Genomic DNA, 22,625 nt, shown 5'->3' on the forward strand with positions numbered 1-22,625 from the left:
TTCTGAAAGTGAAGTTGCTTATTTGGGCTCTAAAATAAGTGACGATAAACACAAGTTATAAAGAGACCCAACTTCAATGCTTCTTACTTTGTTGTCTCTGTATTTGGCAAATTAAGGCTGAATGACGTTGCCAAATGAAGTTACAGTGTCAGCATATGCAAGCTTTGCAAAACGGTTCTCTTTCAAGGGTATTAGGCTCCTGCCCCATTTGCAAGCAAAGTGTAAACTCCGGAATGACCTGGAAATGTATAACTTTTTTCCAGGCTTTAAAAAAAACGGTATGTAGAAATATACGAAGAAATTAATGTTGTTGGCGTGAAAGCTCAAGATTAGATGTGTGTGAGAGTGAAAAAATGAACAATAAAACTTGTGACTTTGACCTGCCGTGAAAATGCGTGGGAGCAACGATTTTTTTGTGAAATCAGAGTTTTTTGCGTGTCCGTTCACATTTCCAAATATATGCGACTTGTATGCAATCTCCTGTGTGAACTGCATTCATACGCCTAAGTGTCCCGCATGCGCAGTAGAGGACGCGATGACGTCATACGTAGCAAGCGTGCTCATTGTTTGCGGAAGTAAACATGGATCGTACTGCTGCAGCGTATCTTGCGTTCTTTCCGTTATTCTCCAACCGGAGCCAGCACATTACAACACAATCTTTTTAAGAAGATCGAAAAGGAAGATATCCAAATTTTAGTGATGTGAGCGACTTTACTGATACGGACTTCATTCATAATTTCCGAACGACAAAGGCAACCTTTAAGTGCGTCTGAACGGATCTCTTTAGCGCTCTCACATAAAAACACACATCTTCAGCGGCCAGAGCAGCAAGTAAACGTGTTGCTGTGGGGCTGTATGGACTTGCAACAGGTGTTCGTTACCGCACAATAGCCAACCTCTTTGGCATAGCCAGGTCCACCGTTAGTGACGTTTGTCCAGTATCAATGACGTGTAGGTCGGATGAATGCGACCTGGCCGTACAGACACAGGTCGCATTTGAAAAGATCAGATACGTATCGGATTCAGGACCACATATCCAAGCGACCTGGGTCGCATTTGAAAAAATCAGATCTGTGTTGATAAGACTGTCATGAAAAGATCAGATACAGGTCGCACATGGGCAAAAAAATCGAAATTGGGTCACTTCAGGCTGCAGTGTGAACGTAGCCTATCTCATGGAAATAACGTCACAATGACTTGGTGTAGCTCGGTTATCATAATCAGCATAAAGCTATAATCAGGCTCAATGGAGCAGCTAGACCGCTGGGTTTGGTTTTGATAGACAAGGTAAAACATAACTGGTACGATCCAACAAACTTTATATTGTTATATCAGTCGCTGATCTCACTCAAGACGCTGTTGGTTTGTCATTCACAACAAATATCCCTCGAGGTGTCTCTGACTGCACCGTTTTCATGGTTATTTGGACACGTGGTTAGTACTTTCTGGGTATTTATATGGATTAGCATAAGTATTTAGGGGCAAATTGGTATGTATGAAGGTAAGGTGTGTGATGACATGTCAGAAAAATGGTTTTCTACATCTGAATTGTTTCATGTGCAGCAAGTTTGAGGATTTTTCCCTACCGCCAACTTTTAATGTAAAGACTGCGCACTCTTCTTTAATCGCCCCAGGAGATTAAACAAAAAATTACAGAACTTTTAAGACTGCAAAGGAACCCTGCATGGAGCAAATATGTGGACTAAGGTCCTCTTTTTAAACGAGACAGGCAAAATGCTGTATGATGGAAAACTAACACTGAACCTCATCATGAGGAAGATGGAAAGATGGAAGAAGCTAAATGCTTTTCTTCTGGAAGAACATTTAAAACTGAGGTTCACCTTCTAGCACAACAAAAGTCCCCTGGACAAACAGAGAGAGCTACAACTGAACTGTTTTGTTCAAAGCATTTTTAAATCACATTCCCCATCTTGTTGTTTGTAGCTTGAACTATTTTGAAAAAGAAAATCCCCTGTTGAGGGGGTAAAGCTGGCAGGGAGATACCCTTTAAATTGGATCTCACACTTTTCAGATTTGTATTGGACTCTATTAATTTGGTTACATCTGAAGTTGCTTTAAATGAGCTTTTATTTAGGGGTATCAGAGTGAAGGAGGATGAATTTGAATTTTCTTTTTTAAACTGTCACAATTATGGACTACTTTATGTCAATTGATCACATACAGCCCCAATAAAATACAATCAAGTTTTGGTTTAATTATGACAAAATGCAGAAAAGTACAGAGGGGTGTGAATACTTCTGCAAACCCTGTGAATCAGTTTACAAGACATTTGCTGCCCTGATACTGCAAAAAGGGAACTAAAAGTGAGTAAAATCTTCTTGAAATGAGGATATATGTCCTTGATCTGAGTAGGTAAACCAGAGTATCTGCCAATGGAACGAGTATTCTGACCCCTAAAATAAGATCATTAGATATACGGCACTAGAAATAAGATAATAGAGATGAGTTGTTCCTATTTTAAGTGCAAAAGTCTTATTCCGTTGGCAAATCAAGGACAAATAAACCCATTTCAAGAAAATTTTACTTACTTTTAGTTTCCTTTTTGCAGTGCAGGGGACTGTGCTGTGTACAGCATTAAAGGAGGGGGAAAATCCTGAAAAGCCATAAATCAGCAGGAGCTTCAGCAGCGTAGCCCGTCCCACCGACATCCTCTCCTTCAGAATGAGAGAGTTAGCATATTAATATCTTATAAGCAAAACATGCATCTCGAGCAGTGATCAAATATTCACTGCATACCTCCAGTGAGCCCTCGGCTATGTTTAATTCATTACGCCGTGGCGACCATTATACTCTTACGCTCCTGTGATGGATGTGCATGTCCGTGCATGCTGCAAAATGTTTTTTGGATCAAGAAGCCTCTCCCTCTAATAAACCTGTTTGTGTGTGTTTTGAGGAAGGCAGACCATTGCATAAACACACCTGGGTGAAATGTTCAGAGCAGCAGGGAGCGTGTGAACGCCCGACTTTTGACGACAATAAAGATGTAATTATGGAAAATGTTTGTTTTGTTTTTCTGTGGGTGGAGGTGTGTCTGTGAGGCGCAGGGAAAGCCCTCTTTGGTCCACTTTGAGTATACGTTTGAGGCACAAAGTTTACCCACCTTATGGCCGAGGTTCTGGTTCCCACAGGGCTTACGGGCAGGGGTCTGATAACAGGGAAGAGGGCCTGGCTCCTGACGCGGGCTCCGTTCTGGATCACACCGCGAGGTACTGAAAGACAAGACCAGCACAAAACCTGAAACGGACATCGATACAGGCCCGTCCCGCATACGGTACTTAAATCAGTTTAAGAAGCAGAGAGGGATAAAAATAGAGGATCCGTCTCGAACACTTGATCGGACCTCGATAGGACGGCGGGGGAAGCTCGATGAGAATTCACTGACTATCCGAGGAGGCCAACGGGGCAATATTGATGAGCAAGGAGAGCTTAAATTGAGCGGGAAAGCGTCATAAATGAGTTAGGGCCGCTTTGATTCATTCGATTACCAACGACCGCCGGGCCCGGCTAAATGCAATGCTCTGGGCGGAACGGTGGCGGCAGCAAGCAGATCCAAACCTGGGGCTTCAGACTCATCTAAATAACTCCTTGTGCTTAGGAGTTGGTTCTTAGAGCAGTTATTTATCCCGCCAGTGAAATTTCAGATTAACTCAGAAAAAATTGCATGTCAGGAATCCGCATACAAAACACGCAGGATCTTTACCCACACCCTGAGCTGATAAAACTCAGACTAACATTTGAATATTACCACATCCATTGTAAGACCTTAAAAGTTATTTACTTTCCAAATGCATCAATGTATAAAAAAAGCAGCTACTGCTCAACAAAGAAATGTGGCTCCAGCAATTTTTCCTGCACACCTCTTCATTATCTGATTATGAAAGCAAATAGGGATTAAATTTGTGCAAATCTGTTAATTAAAGGCTTTCATTTTGAGTGTTTGTTCTGTCCAAATTGTTGTATTCATTAATTTTTGCAATGCACTAAACCGCCTGCCTAATAATGATCTGTTTAAGCAGGGCCAAAAGGCATCATTTCCTTTCCCCTCTTTTGGCGGTACTTAACTCAACGGTGATCTACGGCAACAAGTCAGCGATGCACACATCTGCGTTAATTATGTCCTCAGATCGCGGTAAATGTCAAAGGAGCTGGAGAGTCCAGATTGGACTGTGTTAGAGGAAGAATGGCTCCCGGTGGAACTGAGCTTCGATGGTTACACGTATTCGGCCTCTTAGTGCAGTTCTGGCTGGTCCAAGATGAACAAATAGGTGGGACTTGTTTCAGGTTTGGGGATGTGAGGTTTATCTCAAACTGAAGGCCATCACAGGGTCATCGAATAGTTTAAACACTTCAACCTATGCGATAAGAACATCACAACAGCTGAATTAAAGCCAGTCACTGTGGCTACAGAGTTACAAGGAGAGGAAAAACATCATTCCTGCCAGGATTGGCCTGCATTTAGCTCCATGCAGCTTACCGTCACCTCTAATGAGACTCTGTGTACTTGTTGAGGAAATACAACCCTGCCAGTTCAGGTGGACAGCCATGTCATAATAGGCCTGCAGTTTCCCTATACTCTTCCCATGTTTACATAGATTGAACAGGGATCCATTAGGTGCTCAAAGCAGATTTTTTTAAAGGCTTGAAGTCGTAACATGACCAAATGTGAAAAAGTTCTAGGCTTAGGAAGGATAGTTTTGTGAGCCACTGATTTGCTCAGACATTAGAAACTGTCCCAGCTTTTTTCTCTGTATATGCTACAATGAGTAAGGTAAGGTAGCCTGGCTGTTACACCCCTTCTCCAGAAAGGCCCACATACTGGCAGATGTATTGCTGCTGTTTCATATACTATTGTTAAAATTATTTCATTAAAATGTCTGCATGTACATTTGCAGCAGACTCTCTGGGCCCATAAAAACGCGGTGTATTTTCGGCTCCATGTGCTAATACGGGGGGTCTTGTTTAGGAGGGTGGGGGGGTTGGGATCATTCGCAGCGAAAAGACCTGCTTGGTTTTTGACCGTCTCCATAGCAACAAGTCTGAATCCAGACTGACGCACTAGCGGTGCTGGCACCTAACATCCTTCCATCCCGACGACAAAGCGAAGGGTTTGTTGTGAGCTACTGTATCTGAGCCCTATAGAAGTAGGGGAGATTATCCACCGCTTGCTAGTTACCGTGGAGATTGACCAGAGGCTGCCGGTAAGAAATAGCCGACAAATGACAAGCCTTCCATGGCATAGTCCGACACCTGGTATCAAGGAATACTGAGGCTGTAAAAAAGAATATTCAGAATATAGTCGGAAAAATTATGTTACATTTACGTTATTTGCTGATCAAATGGTTTAAATTTATTCATTTTAATGAGATGCCCTAAAAAATGCAGGACTGGGCCAAGTTTTCTCCATAGGAGTAGCCCAAGACACCCCTCTCCCCGCTGCACACTGCCAGCCAGCTGGCTGAAAGAAGCCTACTACACTTTTCTCTCTCCCTTTCAAGGTAAACAGTCAGTTTTTTTTCCAGCTGTGAAAAATGTCGTTCAAACTAATAAGAAATAAGTGTTGAACATTATATTTTTTTATCTTTAATAATCAATGTCAATTATGTCAATTGCAGGAGGAATATTGTTGCTTTTGCTTTAACCGAGATATATTAGTTCATGTTATACTGTTTTTTTTTTTTTTTTATGTTTAGATACCATATATAATGTGAAATGTTGGCCTTTTAACTCAAGGTTATTGTAGCATTAGAATTTTTAACAAGTCCTAAACTTTGTTGGTAAGATCATACACAGGCGTATAAATTGAAGAAGGCTTAGCGGCCTCTAAAAATAGATCCTGCCCAAAACTCTTCCTGGATTATGTACAGTACATGATATGCTGAAACATTATGAAAATAGTTTACAAAATATATGAAGGTCACTGAACAAACTCTACAGATGTGCCTTTAAGAGATAAAATAACCAAACTTGGGAGCAAACGCCACTCTATCTGTAAATGGTGCCACTTCCACTGTACTTTTAAAACCAGACTTTATTGTAAACATACTGTGTAATGTTAATCAACTATGGAACTTTGGACAAAACAAGAACTGACGTTAGAAAAGACCATATTTAGAGCTTGCCTTCACACCACATGAGTCAGAATATAAAGAAACCTTAATGAGCTGCAAATAAAAATGGGTTCCCCATGAAATTTCAGATTTTCTACCAAGGTCACAGTGTCATGTCCTACTTCTGACTGTGGCAGGACAGTCAGAAGATTTTGGAAGGTTGGATGAGAAGAACAGAGATAAATCTGAGCCAAAAGCTCTTATTATTCAAAGCGGACAGCTCACCACAGCCATCCCAGTTCACTAAAACAGCTGTCACTCTCATTCTCTGGGGTCAGCTTGTGTTTTGCAAATGATGACCCGCTGTTTGCTTTTGTCTGCCGCAGACGCATTTGTTGAGATGCAAATGCCAACAAACATGTACCGCAGCATAAACACGCTGCACCCCCCCCCCCCCCCCCACCACCACCACCACATGTTAAATCTCAGCCCAAATGCTAAATTTATGATTGATGTCGTAAGGAGAAATTTAATTCGCCCCGGGAGCCGCAAGCTCATTAAAACATACAAGTAGTCACGGCAAGGCCCCCCCAGAAAACAGCCTCACATATTTGGTTCATGTTGTAAGACATACGTGTACCAGCACCAGATGAAATATGAAGGAGTTGCTGGTGCTTTTGTCATTGGAAGGGTGTTTTTTAGCCTTTCCCCAGGCCTGCTGTGTCCACAGTAATCTCATTGACTGCAGTTAGCATGGCTCTGCCCCTGGTATCGCCAGCACTGCTCTCCATAACCTTATAAGTAAGTCCCTGCACAGAGTCTCTTTTGTAATCTTGATCACTTGCTGCATGGCTCTGTGTGTGTGTGTGTGTGTGTGTGTGTGTGTGTGTGTGTGTGTGTGTGTGTGTGTGGGCAGCGCATTAGGTCTTCCCGGGTTGACGTGCACCCTCCCCTCCTTCCCCACCCTTTTGCTCCAATCAGGCTTTGCGTTGCCATAGCAACATGCCACAGAGTGAAGGATCAAGCATCAGAAGAGAAAGTGATAGAAAGAAGCGGGGGACTGGGGATGTGGGGGGGTGGGTGGAGGAAATACCAGGCTCTGCTTGACACAGCGGCGCTGAAACCAACCCGAACACCGTTTCACTTCTATATACAGACAAGACCCCACACATTTCCACATATACATTTCCAGAGTTCTCAGTCCCCCTTAAACCCAGTTTAAAGGTAAAAATACAAAAAAACTCATTAAGAATTTCTGAGAGATCTTTCTACAGATGACAGGAGATGGATGGAAAAAGAAATAATGAATGGACAGATGGATGAAAAGACAGGGAGGGATGGATGGATGGATAGGGAGAAGACTAATTGATGGACGGAGAGGATAAAATGGATGGATAGATAGGAAGACGGCTAATGTACAGACTTATTAACAGATGAAGGAACAGATGGACGGATGCGAAGACGGCTAATGGATTGACTTATGGATGGATGGATGGACAGGTGGATGGATAGATATTTGGAGTAGGGGATAGGGGAACCACCGATATATTTCCATACTTTATTTTCTAAAATACTTCCAGACTGCGTAGGAACCCTGGATATAAATACACACCCACAGACACATGGCTGCCAAGTCCAAGCGTGGGCAACTCTCCTCTTCTTGCTCTCTCTACCTTGGTGTTTGCACTTGTTCATAAACCCTGTTTGTCCACCTAATTCCACCCTCTTGTTGATATTTCACCCCCCCGTCCCCCCCCCCCCCCCCCCCCCCCCCCCCCCCCCACTCGCTGTATTGATCTTGCTGCCATTCTGTGTACACTGGTGACTCATACCTCCAACTGAGCATGTATGCCGTCTCTGCAGGTAAAGAGCCCGGGACATATGCTGGGGGAGAAGAGGCGACAAACGAGACCGGGGAACGATCAGGCGGCGCTGAGACGGAGCCCTGCGCTCCTCTTAAAAGCTTCAGGCAATTCAACTATGAAAAATCCCTTTTGATGGTTAGAGAACATGTGTGTGCATCTGAGACATTTTCCTAGAAAGAATGTATTCCTCTGGTAGTTTTTCTTCTTTTTTTTTCTTCTTCCTCCAAGTATGGTCAGCTGCCCTGCCTTCTGTGTCGGCTTCCTGCGTCCCCCTCCACGCCCCCCGTCTCCTCCTCTCCTCTCCTCCTAAATGACTTCCACACGGCCCTGCAGGCTGCAGTCTGGGCTCGTCCGGCAGAGGAGCTCTCACTCAGCTCGCGCTCACAGCCCACAGGTTCAGAGGTCATTCCCAGCAGACCTTGAGATTGCAACCGTTTGAAAGCGGCCTCTCGCTCAGTCAAAACAGCCCCCCTCCTCCCCACCGGTCCGTTTGCCTGCCTGGCTGCTGTGTGTTAGACTGAGAACAGAGTCTGAGGGCAGGATGCATACTAATGCTGTCTGACTGACTGGCTGAATGACAGCCTGGATTGCTGGTGGGATGAAGTTGCTGGCAGTTTAACTGGACGGCTAACCGACTTGTCTATCTGACAGTCAGGCCGAGGAGTTTAAGAGCTTGGCTGACTGACATGCGCTGTAACTTGTAGAGGGGAGACGAAATGAAAGTAACACTTGATTACAGTAATATAATACGCCTTTTAAACAAGTGCCTCCTTTTCTTTCTGCTAAAAACCTCCAACGAGCCGAACGTTAACCTACAGCGAGAGGAAGCCGGCTTCGTTCTGATCCTGATAAAAGTTCAGTTAAGATGGAAATGGGACGTTGGAATAAGGACAAATTTGAAAGATCAACTAGGAAATATCTCTGTTATTTAGAAAAAGTCAAGCGATAAAAGCCTGAAACTGCTCAGTTGCTACTACAAGCACAAATTCACACTTGCCTGTTCGTCACTCTAGTCATCCGTATTTGGCCACTAAGCGCCCCAAGGATGATCTGTGGATTGCCGTGTGCAGCTCAAGTTTTTTAACCTGGCGCCGCCAGATGGATTTGCTCCGCATATCCATCTGGAAACCTTCCGTTGAAGTAATTTTGGGAAGGGGCGAAAATACTGGTTAGCCGATTGGCCTATGTTGGTGATAGACGGGCCAAATAAACCAATCAGATCAATGAAGCATATGACAACCAGTCGGGAGAAGAGCAAAAACATCTTTTCCTCTGAGAAAAGCCTCCAGAACAGTGTTTTGCTCTTCTTTCAGTGAAGAAATACTCTGTAATTCCGATAAAACTTGCTTGATAGCCACGCTAACGCTAGTTTCATCGGCTGAAGCCGCCATGTTCTTTAGACTCCCAAATTTTCTTTAACGGAAAGTAGCCAGACTGATCTGCGAGTGAAACCTTGAAAGCTCGCGAGATCAAGATGGTCTCACGAGGCTACAAGTTTTTGGGGAATGCGACAAAAGCAACAATAATACTCCCATCCAGAAGGGGGGCGTTAAACACAATACAGTAAGGGTCACCTCAAGACCAGTAGAAAAAAAACAAAACACTGAAACTTGATATTAAGAAACACAGTAAACCCATTTGAGTAATTATTTTCCCAGAAGATAAAACTTGAAACTCCCATTGGGAGGAGACCCTGGAACAGATCCGGAGTATTCTGAGGGACTGGGAACCTCCAGCATGAGCTGAATTGTGATGCAGAGCAGAGAGTTGTTTGGGTTTTCCCTTCTGGACCTACTGCCTGCACAACCCGATCACAGATGCCGATTGATGGACGGATGGACCGACAGATGGATGCACAGATAGATGGATATCTCAGAAACCACAAGCATCCAAGAACTGCATTACTATTGTGATGAGAAATCACTTTAAGATCTTCTTTCGCTTCATCTCTTCTTCTTCTCTTCCGAGTAGACAACAAAGTAGCGCATTATTGCCCCCTATTCCCTCAGGTGGAAACTGTGCATTTGAGTCAAACCCTGAGGTTTAAGAGAGCCGCAGATATGGATAAGTATGAATGAAAGCTCATGGCTGTCTGGGAGGTTGAAACGGTTTGCGTTCACAGACACCGGGGAAGTATGCTAAGGCTCTAAATGGTACACGCCAAACCTTTAAAAACTACATCCCACAAACATGTTCACATACTTTCATGTTGCAAACTGAAACTTTGCAGAATTGTGATACACAGAACAGGTTTACGATTACATATTTAATATATGCCAATCATCATGATCCTGCTGGATAATCTCTAACATTCCTCTTAAAGGGCCTGGTTAGAATATATGAATCTAAAAAGAATCCAAATTACATACACAAGTAGACTAATTATATATGACATGTGAAGGCAAACTGGCTGCTCTATATTTTATTCAAGTTTATCAGAGTAATGGGGGGCTGAAAACAAATGCAAACCACACTTTGCAGATTTTGTCTTGAAAAGCACATTTGCCCTATCCTGTGTGTGTATGTGTGTGTGTGTGTGTGTGTGTGTGTGTGTGTGTGTGGGTGGTACTTTAGGTTGGTTTGTCACATAAATTACCAATAAAATCTATTGAAGTTTGTGGTTGTAATGTGACAATTGTGGAAAACATGGATATGAATACGTTAGCAAGGGACTGTAGGTTTTAATATGACATATCAGTATCCTTAATTACCATTAGGGAAATGTGTGACTTGAGCTGCTTGAGGTGAGCGTGAAAGGATCAGCTCTATATTATAAGGAGTTTAATTTAATACTCTGCTGAATTTAAATGAAATGCACACTGATTTCTAAGGTGCATAAAATTCAATAACGGTGGCGACTTAAAAAACCCCCAACTAAAGCGTTATGGTGTCTATAAAAGTCTCTCTTCAAGATGCTGTATGTGTTTATTAACTTTTTATCTGATGCACGGAACCCCGGCTTCAATAAACAAACTTATTTTTCTTTTACCGCTCTTGTCTCAGGAAATATTTTATAAGTAGACATAATTGAGACAGAAACTCCACTTTTTACTACATTAATGTCCAGAAAGATTTTATTGAATTTAAATCAACAGCCGGTTGAAACTTTGTTCTTCTTTTGTACCTAAATTGCTACGTAATCAAAGTATTTTTTTCTCCCCCGCTGCTGTCACTTTCTGATTGGGAAACTCTGAGGCCGGCCCGTCAGGACGACTAGCCATCTCCTAGAGATTGTACCCGTGTTGGTCCTGCGGCCGTTTGGTGACAGGGACAGGCAGACTTCAGACCACCTCAGCTAAGAGCGGAGCAGCTCTGAAAGCTCAGGGAATGGGAGATGGAAGTAATAAGCGAGGCCACTAACAGCCCACCTCTCTATGCCCCCCCCTCCAACCCTCTGCTTGTCGTTGCCTCTGGCTGTCTGTCACAACTTTCTTTCTCCCCGCTGCCTCTGAATATCACACCTGACCATTCCTGCACAACATTAAGGACCCGCACACACCTCCTGCGACACGCGCTCTCCAGATCAACCCTCACTTGTCTCCCTTTCTGTCTGTCTATCCGTCCGGCTGCTCAGCCTCATCACTCAGACAGCGCGGGTCTAGAGGGAGTCCGGGTTCTCAGGCGCTGCCCTCTCCAACTCCGGCTCCTTGACCATTACTACTCCATTATTAGCGCCGATGGAGGGCTCGCCGCAGACGCCTAATGTATCCATTTCCCCCTCCATTTAGGGCTCGGCGGCCCAGCGAGCTCCTGGAGTGCTCCCTGATTGGGATTGAATGTCCATTTTAACTGACGTCCAGCCACCGGGGGGAGAAGGGAAGGAGGGGGTTGACAATGGAAAGTACAGGGGAAAGGAAGTGAGAGTGGACATATGTTAAGTTAAATGAGGGGCGGGGCGATAGACTAGATCTCCAGTTTCTTCTGTCTCAATTGCTTTTTTTCTTTTAAAACAAACTCTGAAATATGCCTCTGTAAAAAAAAAAAAAATGCATCCCTCCTTTGGCTGCGAGCCAAGAGTCAGATTTCAGAGCTTGGTATTCTCAAGGTGCGTCTCTAAAAAGAGGGATTTGGAATTGAGATGATTGGAGTTGGCACATCCGTAGAAGTTGGAGTGGGGAGGAGAGGAGGGGAGTGAGGGAGTGAAGAAGACAAAAGAAAGAGAGAAAAAGAGGCGGACGATCACACAAACAAGTTTGTGACTTGCGGAGGTGACACCGTACCTTGTAGGAGAACTCCTCCGTTCTTTCTGAAGAGGGGGCTCCCCGACCACAACGGAGGACTAGAGAGGAAGGAGAGAGACAAGAAGAGAAGAAGAATACAGAGAACTGGTCAATCACTTGATCTCGCGGCAGCAGCTAAACAAGCCCGGCCGGCTTCCTCGCAAGGGAGATAGCGAGGCAGGAATTTGAGCCCATAAGCCAATGCTTCTGATTATAGTGATTAGAATCCCGGGTGTCCCACTGTTGCCATTATTCCCTGTGATTACCTCGGAGAATTACAGCCTCCACGCTGCAGTCCACGGGGGTAATTTCTCATGACAGCCCCCCACCGCCCGCCGCCGGTCCGTTCACACACAGCCGCCCTCGTCAGCACGCGTGCATTTAACTGTCGCTCGTGGCACTCAGGCATGTTTAAGTGGGATGTGCACCCAGGGCGACAAACGCAGGAAAACACTTACCTACTATTGTTGGAGCCTCTGAAGTCAGGCTGATAAGTAGCATCGAGGTAGATCGAGGTTTTACCAAAACTGCTACACATGCTTCATATCATTCTGACAGTCCATGCTCCTCTTTATGAGTCCACAATGACTGACCAGTTTTCTGTAAAGAGCAAAGAGTATTGCCCTTCCTAATCTGTTGCTACGTACTGCCAGTCAGCTGGCTGAAAGAAGGCTACTAGCCTCGCCCACAACAGAGACGCACACGGACAGTCATTGTGTGGAAACTAAAGGTGCAGTGCGGTTTGTAAAGCTACAGGATGCAAGCTAATATCAGCCTGCTATACTACATTTAATACGCTACATTTGGTTTATTTTGTTCTTATTGCTATGGCTTAGTAACTTTTATATAAGTACTTTTCTTTTAGTCGCAACATGTAGATTAAGCTTAGCATCATTTATTCATCCGTTTTCTTCAACCTTTCTTCTGAGCATTCACGACTTTCATTGTAACACTTTTCAGGATTTCAGAATCTATGCTTTTCAGGATTTTTATGTGAATCTCTAGTCAAGTTGCATCATCATCAACACAACTTCCAGAAGTACTTCAAACCAACGTGACCTCTTAACATTTCTGTTCATCTCATTTTTTAAAAATCTTTTTGACATGTTTTCCCCCATTTCCTCTTTTTTTTTTTAATCATACTTCTTTGTGTTGCCCTTGTGCATGACGAGTGCTCTATAAATACAGACTTCTTGACTGAGATTAACAGGAAGGAATCAAATTCTATGAAACAATCACCTGAAAACTACAACATTTTTCTGGTGTGTTAATCTAGATTTCTGCTTTAGTCCAGGTATCAAGTGACAAGTACATTTCACTGATCTCTTCTAAACAAACGTAATAATCAATAGTTCAACTATTTTAGCAGCAGCAAGAATAATTGTTGCTTTTCTGTTTCAAATCATATAATGTGACATTATATTAAATGTGACATTTGGTAGAATCTTTTTGATATAAATATAGTGATACAGTTAAACCATGGTACTTTTAATGAAGGTTATCATAAACTGAGAAATTCACACAAGAGATATACTGAGAAGTCGCCTGGTGACCAAATTAGTCCACTGTTAGCTTTATTTGCTCAGAAACTCACAAATATGATCTTTTTTCCAAATCAGAACTCAACATGCTAAGCATGACCAGATTGTGACGACTACACCACTCTTTGGTGTGGATGCAGTTATTGAGTGAATAAGACATAATTTAGTTTTAAAAGCAAACTTTGTTTTATAACACGTTATAAGGTGCACAATATATCACATTGAGGTCATCACAGTATACTAGTTGTGAAGGACTGCTTGAATGAAGTTAACTATATTTCAAAAAATGTGCATTAAAATACTGCTGACTAACAATGTATATGAGCACCTGGATAGACTTTATCTGTCCTTCTTGCCCACAACTGATCCAGATTTAATCAACCAAGGTCCTAAATTAGATCAGGGACAGAGGCAGGGGAAATTGTGATAATGAGAAATAAAATACAAAACCTGAGTTAATTACAATCAATATAGTCAAGTCAGTAATCGACAATATCATTGCAATCTTATGTTTTTCTAATATTTGATACATGCCTTCAGGCTGCGAGAGAGAAAGCAAGACTTTCAGCAGATAATAGGAAGGGCAATAGACAAAAGTTGATCTGTTTTGTAATTTCACATTTCAAACTCTCTCCCTCACGGAACAAGCTGGACTCAGAAATGTGGACAGCCTTTTGGAAATCTCTGTTTAGGTGAGGGTTTATATTTTCCGGGGATTACATGCGGAGACTACAGTTTTAGTACTCCTAAAAACTTGGAACAAGAGATGATAAATACATTTAGAAATCTGTCACAAAATTCTGATTGGGTGTGTTTCAAACAAACCCACACCAATAGTCAAGTCACATGTTGCAATCCCTCACCTCTAAAACCCTTACCCCTATATGAAAGTCTCTGCCCTCCACAAACCATTCAAACAGTATAAACAAGTCCACTGCACACACACACACACACACACACACACACACACAACGTAACGCACAAAGCCGGGGACTCACTTTAGGTGATCATTGCACCACTAATGAGGGAGGTAATGACAGCATTTCTCACATAGACGGAGAAATCTTCACTCATGTGCACACTCACGCGAGAAGACAATGGGCGCAGTTCTGCCGGCGAGGCCATAATTCAGTGAGAAAGATGGAGGGATACGGGCAGAGAAGCGGGTGTGTGTGTGTGGGGGGGGGGTGGCTCAGAGCTTTTCCAGGTTGAGTAGTCTTTAGCTTTCTGTCAGACTGCATGTTTGACTGCCCCCCCCCCTCCCCCCACCACCCCACACACTCCGCAGTCAGACAGGGTGCCAGCATGGACACTTTTTTATACTGTATGCTCACACATGCAGAGTGGAGAGAAAACACCTGGAGATGCTGGAAAGTCCAAAAAAAGCACTTGTTTTCACTCATCCACTCTCTTTGTAATAAAAGTAGTTTTTTATGTTGGGCTAAGTGGCGGAATAAGGCAGGTGCACACACACACACACACACACACACACACACGCACACAGGAAGCGCAACAGCAGCGACCGCACATTTTAGCCCTGAGCCACCTGCTGTTGCCATGGAGAGTTGCCACATTGCGTTGCCACGGCGATAACATATTTTTCCTGCGCTAACAGCCTGTCTGTTTTCCCTGCCACCCCCACCCATCTCATTCTCCCCTCTTTCTCACTCCTTTCCTCCCTTCCAACAAACGACTGAGCAGCGCGACAGCAGTCAGCCTAAACTACCCCAGCCATCCTCAAACCCCCCCCCCCCCCCCAAGAGCCTTCGAACTACCGCCACATTATCTCTGTCCGGCGTTTTTTTCCTCGAAGGGATGCCGGAGGAAGAAAGAAAGAGAACAAGATAAGTGAAGAGAGCTCCTCCCCATCCCCCCAGGGAGACCCTTCTTCCATCCATTCATTCCTCCCCTCCCCTCTTCCTCTCATCCAGATGCTGATGGGGTGTGAAGGAATGCACCATAGGGCTGACCTCCTACCCAGCATGCTCTGTCTCTTCCTGCATCCTCTCTGTCTCTGTGTCCACTCACACCCATCTGATGATGCTTGTATTGAATGCACACAGCCAGACACACAGCTGGACTGAAAACATCCAGCTGCTCCTCCAGGCACAGGTGGGTGGGGAGTGTGGAGGGGGAGGGGGAAGGGGGGTGACTTGGGCAGCCAGGACTCACTATTACAGTCCATTAAAGAGACAGCAGAGGACAAAGAAGAAGAAGCACTCGAGCTTTAACTTTCACCACCATCACCCCCTTTCCTCTCCTGCTTCCTTTTTTATCCGTCTCCATCAGTTCCTGCATTCGGCGGCTGGAGACAGCCCTTGACCTTAACATAATAGACATGCGGTGCAACCATCCACAGCCATTAAACTTCATACATAGTATTCTTAAGAGTGAGTGCTCTTGAGAGAGATATCATGTCCTATTGATCAAACTTGAGTTCTTGGGCAGACATCGCAGAAGGTCTTATTCTAACAGGCATTTGTTAGCAGAGCTGGAGCTGCATATGTCGCCAAACTTTGCAAAGCAGAGCTAAGATATGCACCGTATATTTACCACAGAACAGCTTGAAGGTCAGAATATACTCTTGTGAATGCTCAAGGAAATCTTGAGGTGAAAGTACTCTATCTTACAAAGGTATCCGCACTCTCTCCATTGAATTATGGTCTGAACTCTGACAGATCCCACACAGATTTGCTTTGACCCAGATCATGCTAATATATCTTTGGGTGCATGTTTAGGGCCGCTGTCCTGCTGGAGGAGGAGCATCAGCCCCAATCTCAACACCAGACTGAGCAGCTTCCCTGTCGCTGCTGAAAAAAAATGCTTCCCAAAGCATGACGCCACCACCACAATGTTTCATGTTAGGGATGATGAGTTCAGAGAGGTGTGCGGGGTTAGTTTTCCTCTTCACATCGCACTTTGCATGTAGAACATCCATCCATCCATTTCCTATCACGTCTATCCCTCGTGGGGTCACGAGGGATGCTGGTGCCTATCTCCAGCTGTCAATGGGCGAGAGGCGGGGTGCACCCTGGACAGGTCAGCAGTCTATCGCAGGGCAGCATGTAGAACAATTTAACTTAATTCTAATCTGACCAGAGTTCCTACTTCCACATGTTTGTTGTGTCCCCTAAAAGGCTCATGGAAAAACTGCAAACATGACTTGGCGTTCTTTCAGCAATGGCTTTCTTCTTGCTAGTCTTCCATGAAAGCTTTACATTTGAGGTGCACAGCTAGTAGTTGTGTCAAGAGATTCTCCCACGTGAGGTGGTAGCTCATCCAGACTTACCATGACACTCGTGTGTGCCTCTCTGATTAGCTCTCACCATGTGGAGCCGTGTCTTGGTAGATGTGCAGCAATGCCATCCTCTTTCATATTTGGATGATGGCATAAACAGTGTTCCATGAGAAAATCATTCAGCTTGGAATATTGCTGTATGACCTCACTCTGCTTCAAATATTTCCACAACTTTCTACTTGACCTGTCTGCTGTGGTTTTTGGTATTCTTGATGCTGTTTGGTAAGTCGAGCTCTCAAACAAACCTCTGAAACCTCCAAAGAACATCTGGACTTATGCTGGGATCACTACAAAAATAGACCTAAAAATAAGTAAAATGTTCTTAAAATTTGGGTTTTTGTCCTTGATTTGAGCAGGTAAATGATGAAATCTGCCAATGGAATGAGTATTATGACCCCTAAAATAAGATAATTAGACATCCTGCACTTGAAATAAGACGATGGAGATGAGTTGTCCCTATTTTAAATGTAAAAATCTTATTCCATTGGCAGATCATCTTATTTACCTGTTCAAATCAGATACACTCATTTTAAGAAAATGTTACTTATTTTTAGTTTCGTTTTTGCAGTGATTAAATCACATATAGATGGACCCAATTCACTAATTAGCTAACTGTTGAACACAACTGGCTGTCATGAATTTTATTTAGGGGTATCCAAGTGAAGGGGAATTCCCACAAACGCATGCAAATGTCTCAGATTTTTATGTGTAAAATAATTTGTCACACAGTGTGTCATCTTTTCATTATCCTCTTTGTTTTTGTTTCTTTAACTTTGTTTTGGTAAATCACATAAAAAACTCAACTAAATAAATTGAAGGCTGTGGCTGTAATTTTAACAAAATGTGCAAAAGGTTGAGTATTAATATTTTTGCAAGGTGCCGTAGTTCACTGATACTGACTGCAGAACCCTTCCTACACAGTAGGTGTCACTATTGAGAAAATAATACATCAGGAACTACACTGGAAAAACCATTGAGGTTTAAGCTGTGATAAGCAATGTCCAACTGCCATAAAAAAATCAAAAAAAAAAATTGCTGCGGTCTTTTGATGTCAAACACAACAGAAGAAATTATGTCACATTGCTTTGATGTTATGCTAACATTACACTTACGTGTCAAAGTGAGGGTTTTTAAGCATGGACTGTAGACTTTACAGTTATACCAGACTGCATGACCCATGAATAAAATCTATGTGGTTTTAAAGTTTAAATGCAATAAAATCCCAGTAATATTAGAATTAAAGTGGAAAAGCTTCTGCATCTCAAAGAGTCTGACTAATGAGACAAGAATCACGACTGTCCTCCAACAGAGAGAGGAGGCAACTTCAGAAAAGAAACAGAAAGGAAAGAACAACCACTAAAAACAACTAAGAAAAGCAGGTGTATTGCGAAAGAAATGTGGGTGTACTTTCAAATGTTTTCTACGACAGTCGTCTTTCCTGTAAATGTTAAACTTATTTTGGTGTTGCGCGTGACTTGCAAGAGTGCTCTTTTGTCTTTGTTTTACCCAGAAACGCAGCAGTAGCATCTGTTTTGGGAGAGACGATCTGTTTAAATTGCCAACTTGAACTAACAAATCCTTGAAAGCTAAGAGAGGTGCAGATCAGAGAGGCAGAGAGGAGCAGCTCACCTGGAACACAATACTGTATGGACAGCAGAGAGCGCAGTTACAGGGATTTACAATTGGGTATTCTCTGTAAGCCTGAACCAGCTTCCCTTGCGCTGCTTATTTGGTTAGTATGGAATACATCCGGCCATTATAAAAGAGTGGCATGAAGAGAGCCAATGTGAAGGAAAAAAAGCCACAAGGAGTCCAACGTGAAATTGCCACAAACCATGTAGGGGACACAGCAAACATGTGAAAAACATGTCCAAAACTCTATGTTTGGGGGAATATCAACACTACACATCATACTAAACGTCCCATCCCAACCATGAAACAGTAGTGGCTGCATCATGTGGTGGGAATGTTTTTTTTTCCAGCAGGGATACGGATGCTAGTCAGAGCACTGAGGGGGGACGAGCACAAAGGGGTTGTTTCAATTTTCAGATTTTTATTTGAAAAACTAAAAACCATGTAACCTTTTCTATTAACTTCACAATCACGCACAAAGCTGAGTAATTAGCATTTTGAACCACTCTATGTTTGTCAATCAATGAAATTCAGGGTTGTGACATGAAAGAATTAGTTAAAAGAGCACTGACTCCTGCGGTAGCTACTCAGACACTGATGCTCAAAGGATGGAGTTAACAGTTGTACTCCCTTTCTGTTTAAGCAACTATTGATATATTTATTCAGTCAGCTTACCATCTCAATTACAGGAAAGGCAAGGCACATGAAATGTGCCTTGCAGTAATAAGAAGATACAGCACATAAAGGTGCATGTAAAGATCCATGATATGAGCTGAAAAACTGAATCTGAATCCGATTGGGAGATTAGCTCTGGTTAACTGCTCTAACACGTCTGCTTTATGCTGACGTCAGATAGCTAGTCTCTGTTCAAAGCAGCTATGTGAAGTCTGTCCAAGACACCAAACACGAGTCCCGTCATTCCAAATGACGTAAACAGACCAATATATGTTTATGGATGGCAGTCACATAGGTAATGCAGTTCCCCAAGATGCAACAATCCTCCCTTGGCCTTTTCGTGCTTAGGTGACTATAACTGGAATGACCATCGTTAATAACCCCGAAGTACACATTGATTCCAAGGAGCCACTGCAAAGGCTGTACACCCCACACGCAGTATAACCGTACGATAAGACCATCCAGCCAGAAGCAAAACCTTGCCCTGCGACCCTCATCGAGTTTTCTCAAATATTAGTAATCTTTTCTAATGCACCTACAACGCAACAACTATGCCTGTTGAATAGGCATACCAAGACTTACCAAGGTTTTAAAGAGTTTAAGACCTTTATAACTTTCCTATGAATTTTGGTCCAAAATGAGTTTAAAGAAATACCGGAGAAAGAGCCAGACTTATTCAAATTTTCTTTGAATCAGTCTTTGAATCAGTGTGGGGCCATAAAGTTGTGCTGTGCGTCCCCTTCTTCACCATTTCCTTCACCTACTGTTTTAGGAGTTGGTTATTTTGGCAAGTGCCTGATTACACCATCGCTCAGCACCTGATGCCACCTCTTATTCCCTTAGATGCCCATTATAGACATTGCTGCTAATTGTAGGTCAAACTGTCTTAATGGGTGCCAGATATCTAAATCCAACCTCTCTTTCTCAGTGTTTCTGTCAATCAGTGCAGTAATCAAAAGACCTGATTACTGCCTGACCAGTAAAATCAAGAAATTGCTTAAAAGAAACTTTCTGACAACATGAAGTAGGCTAAAAGAGTCATTTGCATCTATAGCACCATTTACACTACCCTTATTAAACAGATCCATGCCGAGCTCGGTCCGAGCTTGGTTCTGACAACCGTTTACACATCACGCTATCTCGGTTCCTTGGTTTCCTCGCCTCCTAGTGACGATCTGCGGTACTACTGCTCTCTAGGATTAAAGGAGGAAATTGAGCAAATCAAAATGGCGCCCGTAACATTCAGGAAGTTATGCTTGGTTATATTTCGTTGTTTACGGAGAGTCAGACAAAGACGGCAACTTTTGGTGAATTTACTTGACAGAGTCGGCTTTTGGGAAGTGGATAAGGCAAACAAACGTCTAATAAGGATTTACCGACGCAGGAAACAACGACAGACGCTGAGGTTCATCACACTGCTAAGCAGAATCATCACTGGAAAGTGTGTGTCACGGTAAGGAGGCTAGTATTATTATGAATGTCTGAAATGTCAGCTGACCGCACGGAGATGACGCGGTCTGCTCATGCGCTCTTTGTTATTAGAGAACCGGGCCAGGGAAAAACCAGGCCAAGCTCACACATGGAACTGGTCTGCATTTAGCGCGGTCCGGTTGTGTCTGGCTCGGTTCAGTTCAGTTTGTGATCCATTTACACTCGAAAGTTATCTCAGTTACCGAGCTCGGACTGGTCTCGGCTTGGTTAAAAAAGGGGTAGTGTAAATGGGGTATATCACTCACACATCTCTAAGCCCCTGGGTCTAGTGATTCGCAGGTATCAGTTACAGTTACCACAATTGGAGGAAATATGGAATAGTGCAAAACCTTCCTAAGGGTTAATAAATTACTCAAAGAGCTTTTCAACAGCTTGTAATTGATGTCAAAAGAAACCATGAACAGCATCTAAAGCACTACATGGCTCACTTTGACCATTGAACCTGACCCCAGTTAAGGTCATAATTTATGATTTAACAATAAGAAAAAGGCAAGGCGACCTATTATGAAAAATTCCCTTTTTGCAAGTTTTTGTACTTCCATTGGAGACTCTACCAAGTGGTGAGTGCTGGCCTAGTGGTTAGAGCAGCGCGCTGGTGTCCTGAGAAGGCTGCAGGTACCCGGTCCAATTCCCGCAGACCTTAGCCTAAGATTGCTTCCCAGGCGGTACTCAGTGTAGGCAGCCCACTGCTCCCTAAGGGATGAGTTAAACACAGAGACACAATTTCCCCTCAGTGGGTAAATAAGGTGCAAATCATTTTTTCTTCCTACAGCCTATAGAAACAATCCAAGCACTTAAAAACACATCCAGCTAATTTTTGGCACTAAATAAATGTTTTGTTGGCGTCTAAAATAATGAGCTGTTTCAAAAACTTCCCGTTTGTGTCACAATGGACAGGGCACCGCCCCTCACCTAGCGCCCAAAGCGGAGTTCCTCCGGCTTCATTTTTGGTCAGCTGGTTTTATTGGTCTATGCCCTGCACAACGTCTGCAGGGAAAGAAAAATATTTTATTGTTGGCTGGAATAAACTGTATGTGTCCGTGCACATCCTCCCAATCACGGATAACAGGGGTGTGTAGCTTTATTCTATTTTGGATGGCAATCTCCCAGCCAGAGACAACCTACCTTGACATTGCCAAGGAAGAACTGTTTAGAAAACTACCGACTGACTGATAACTGATAACGTCCACTTAGACGGGCCTTCTTTCAGTGTTGTAGTATGGCTGCCATCCAGAAGAAGGCACTGCCGGTCATTCTAAAGTGGAGCCAGACTAAAGTAGTAAGAGAAAGAATTAATGGCGGACGCAACATGAAGCGGTCTAAACCACAGACATATATACGTAGACGCCTCATTGGGCGGCGGTTTGCACGACGTCGTCACTGTCATATTGTATGTGGCAGAAAGTAGTGAACATCTATGTTCCTGTGTTTATGTTTTAAGTATTTAGATAGAAAAATATAGATGGAGCTTACATTAACTTGTAAAAAATATATATAAATTAATTGATAGAGATTGGCAGAACAGAGAGCTTTGGATCAATCTTTTTAGATATAGATGTGCATATATAGATTTTGAAGTGTTATAAATAAATAGGTGTGTGTTTATATATAAGTATATGTCCAGATCTGCGTATATAGTGTCTACGGTCCAAACGGAGTCCTGTGTGGGATTACTTTTGTTTAATAACTATTCAGTAATCTAATAGGTTTCTGTTTTGTTATATTTTACAAATATGTTCCAAGTTTAAGAATGTGTGAGAAAACCACAATTTCTGTTTATTCAGTCGGTATTTAATCCATGTGGCACAATAAACTGTTAAAATATAAAGCTGTAC

The 22,625-nt window shown here is 43.1% G+C and overlaps 1 protein-coding gene across 3 annotated transcripts in view; it reads right to left on the reverse strand.

Moving 5' to 3' along the window:
* The window catches only part of ches1 (checkpoint suppressor 1), a 96,874-nt gene that overhangs the window by 8,194 nt on the left and 66,055 nt on the right, over nucleotides 1–22,625 (reverse strand). For all 3 annotated transcript variants that reach the window (XM_012868908.3, XM_036147671.1, XM_036147672.1), the window contains exons 4-5: nucleotides 12,154–12,212; nucleotides 3,122–3,230 (exon numbers count right to left, since the gene is read on the reverse strand). In XM_012868908.3, coding sequence (XP_012724362.2) covers nucleotides 3,122–3,230; nucleotides 12,154–12,212 — 168 coding nt within the window. The remainder of the gene's footprint in view (nucleotides 1–3,121; nucleotides 3,231–12,153; nucleotides 12,213–22,625) is intronic.

Source organism: Fundulus heteroclitus, chromosome 15, assembly GCF_011125445.2.
Source record: "Fundulus heteroclitus isolate FHET01 chromosome 15, MU-UCD_Fhet_4.1, whole genome shotgun sequence".
Lineage (NCBI taxonomy): Eukaryota > Metazoa > Chordata > Actinopteri > Cyprinodontiformes > Fundulidae > Fundulus > Fundulus heteroclitus.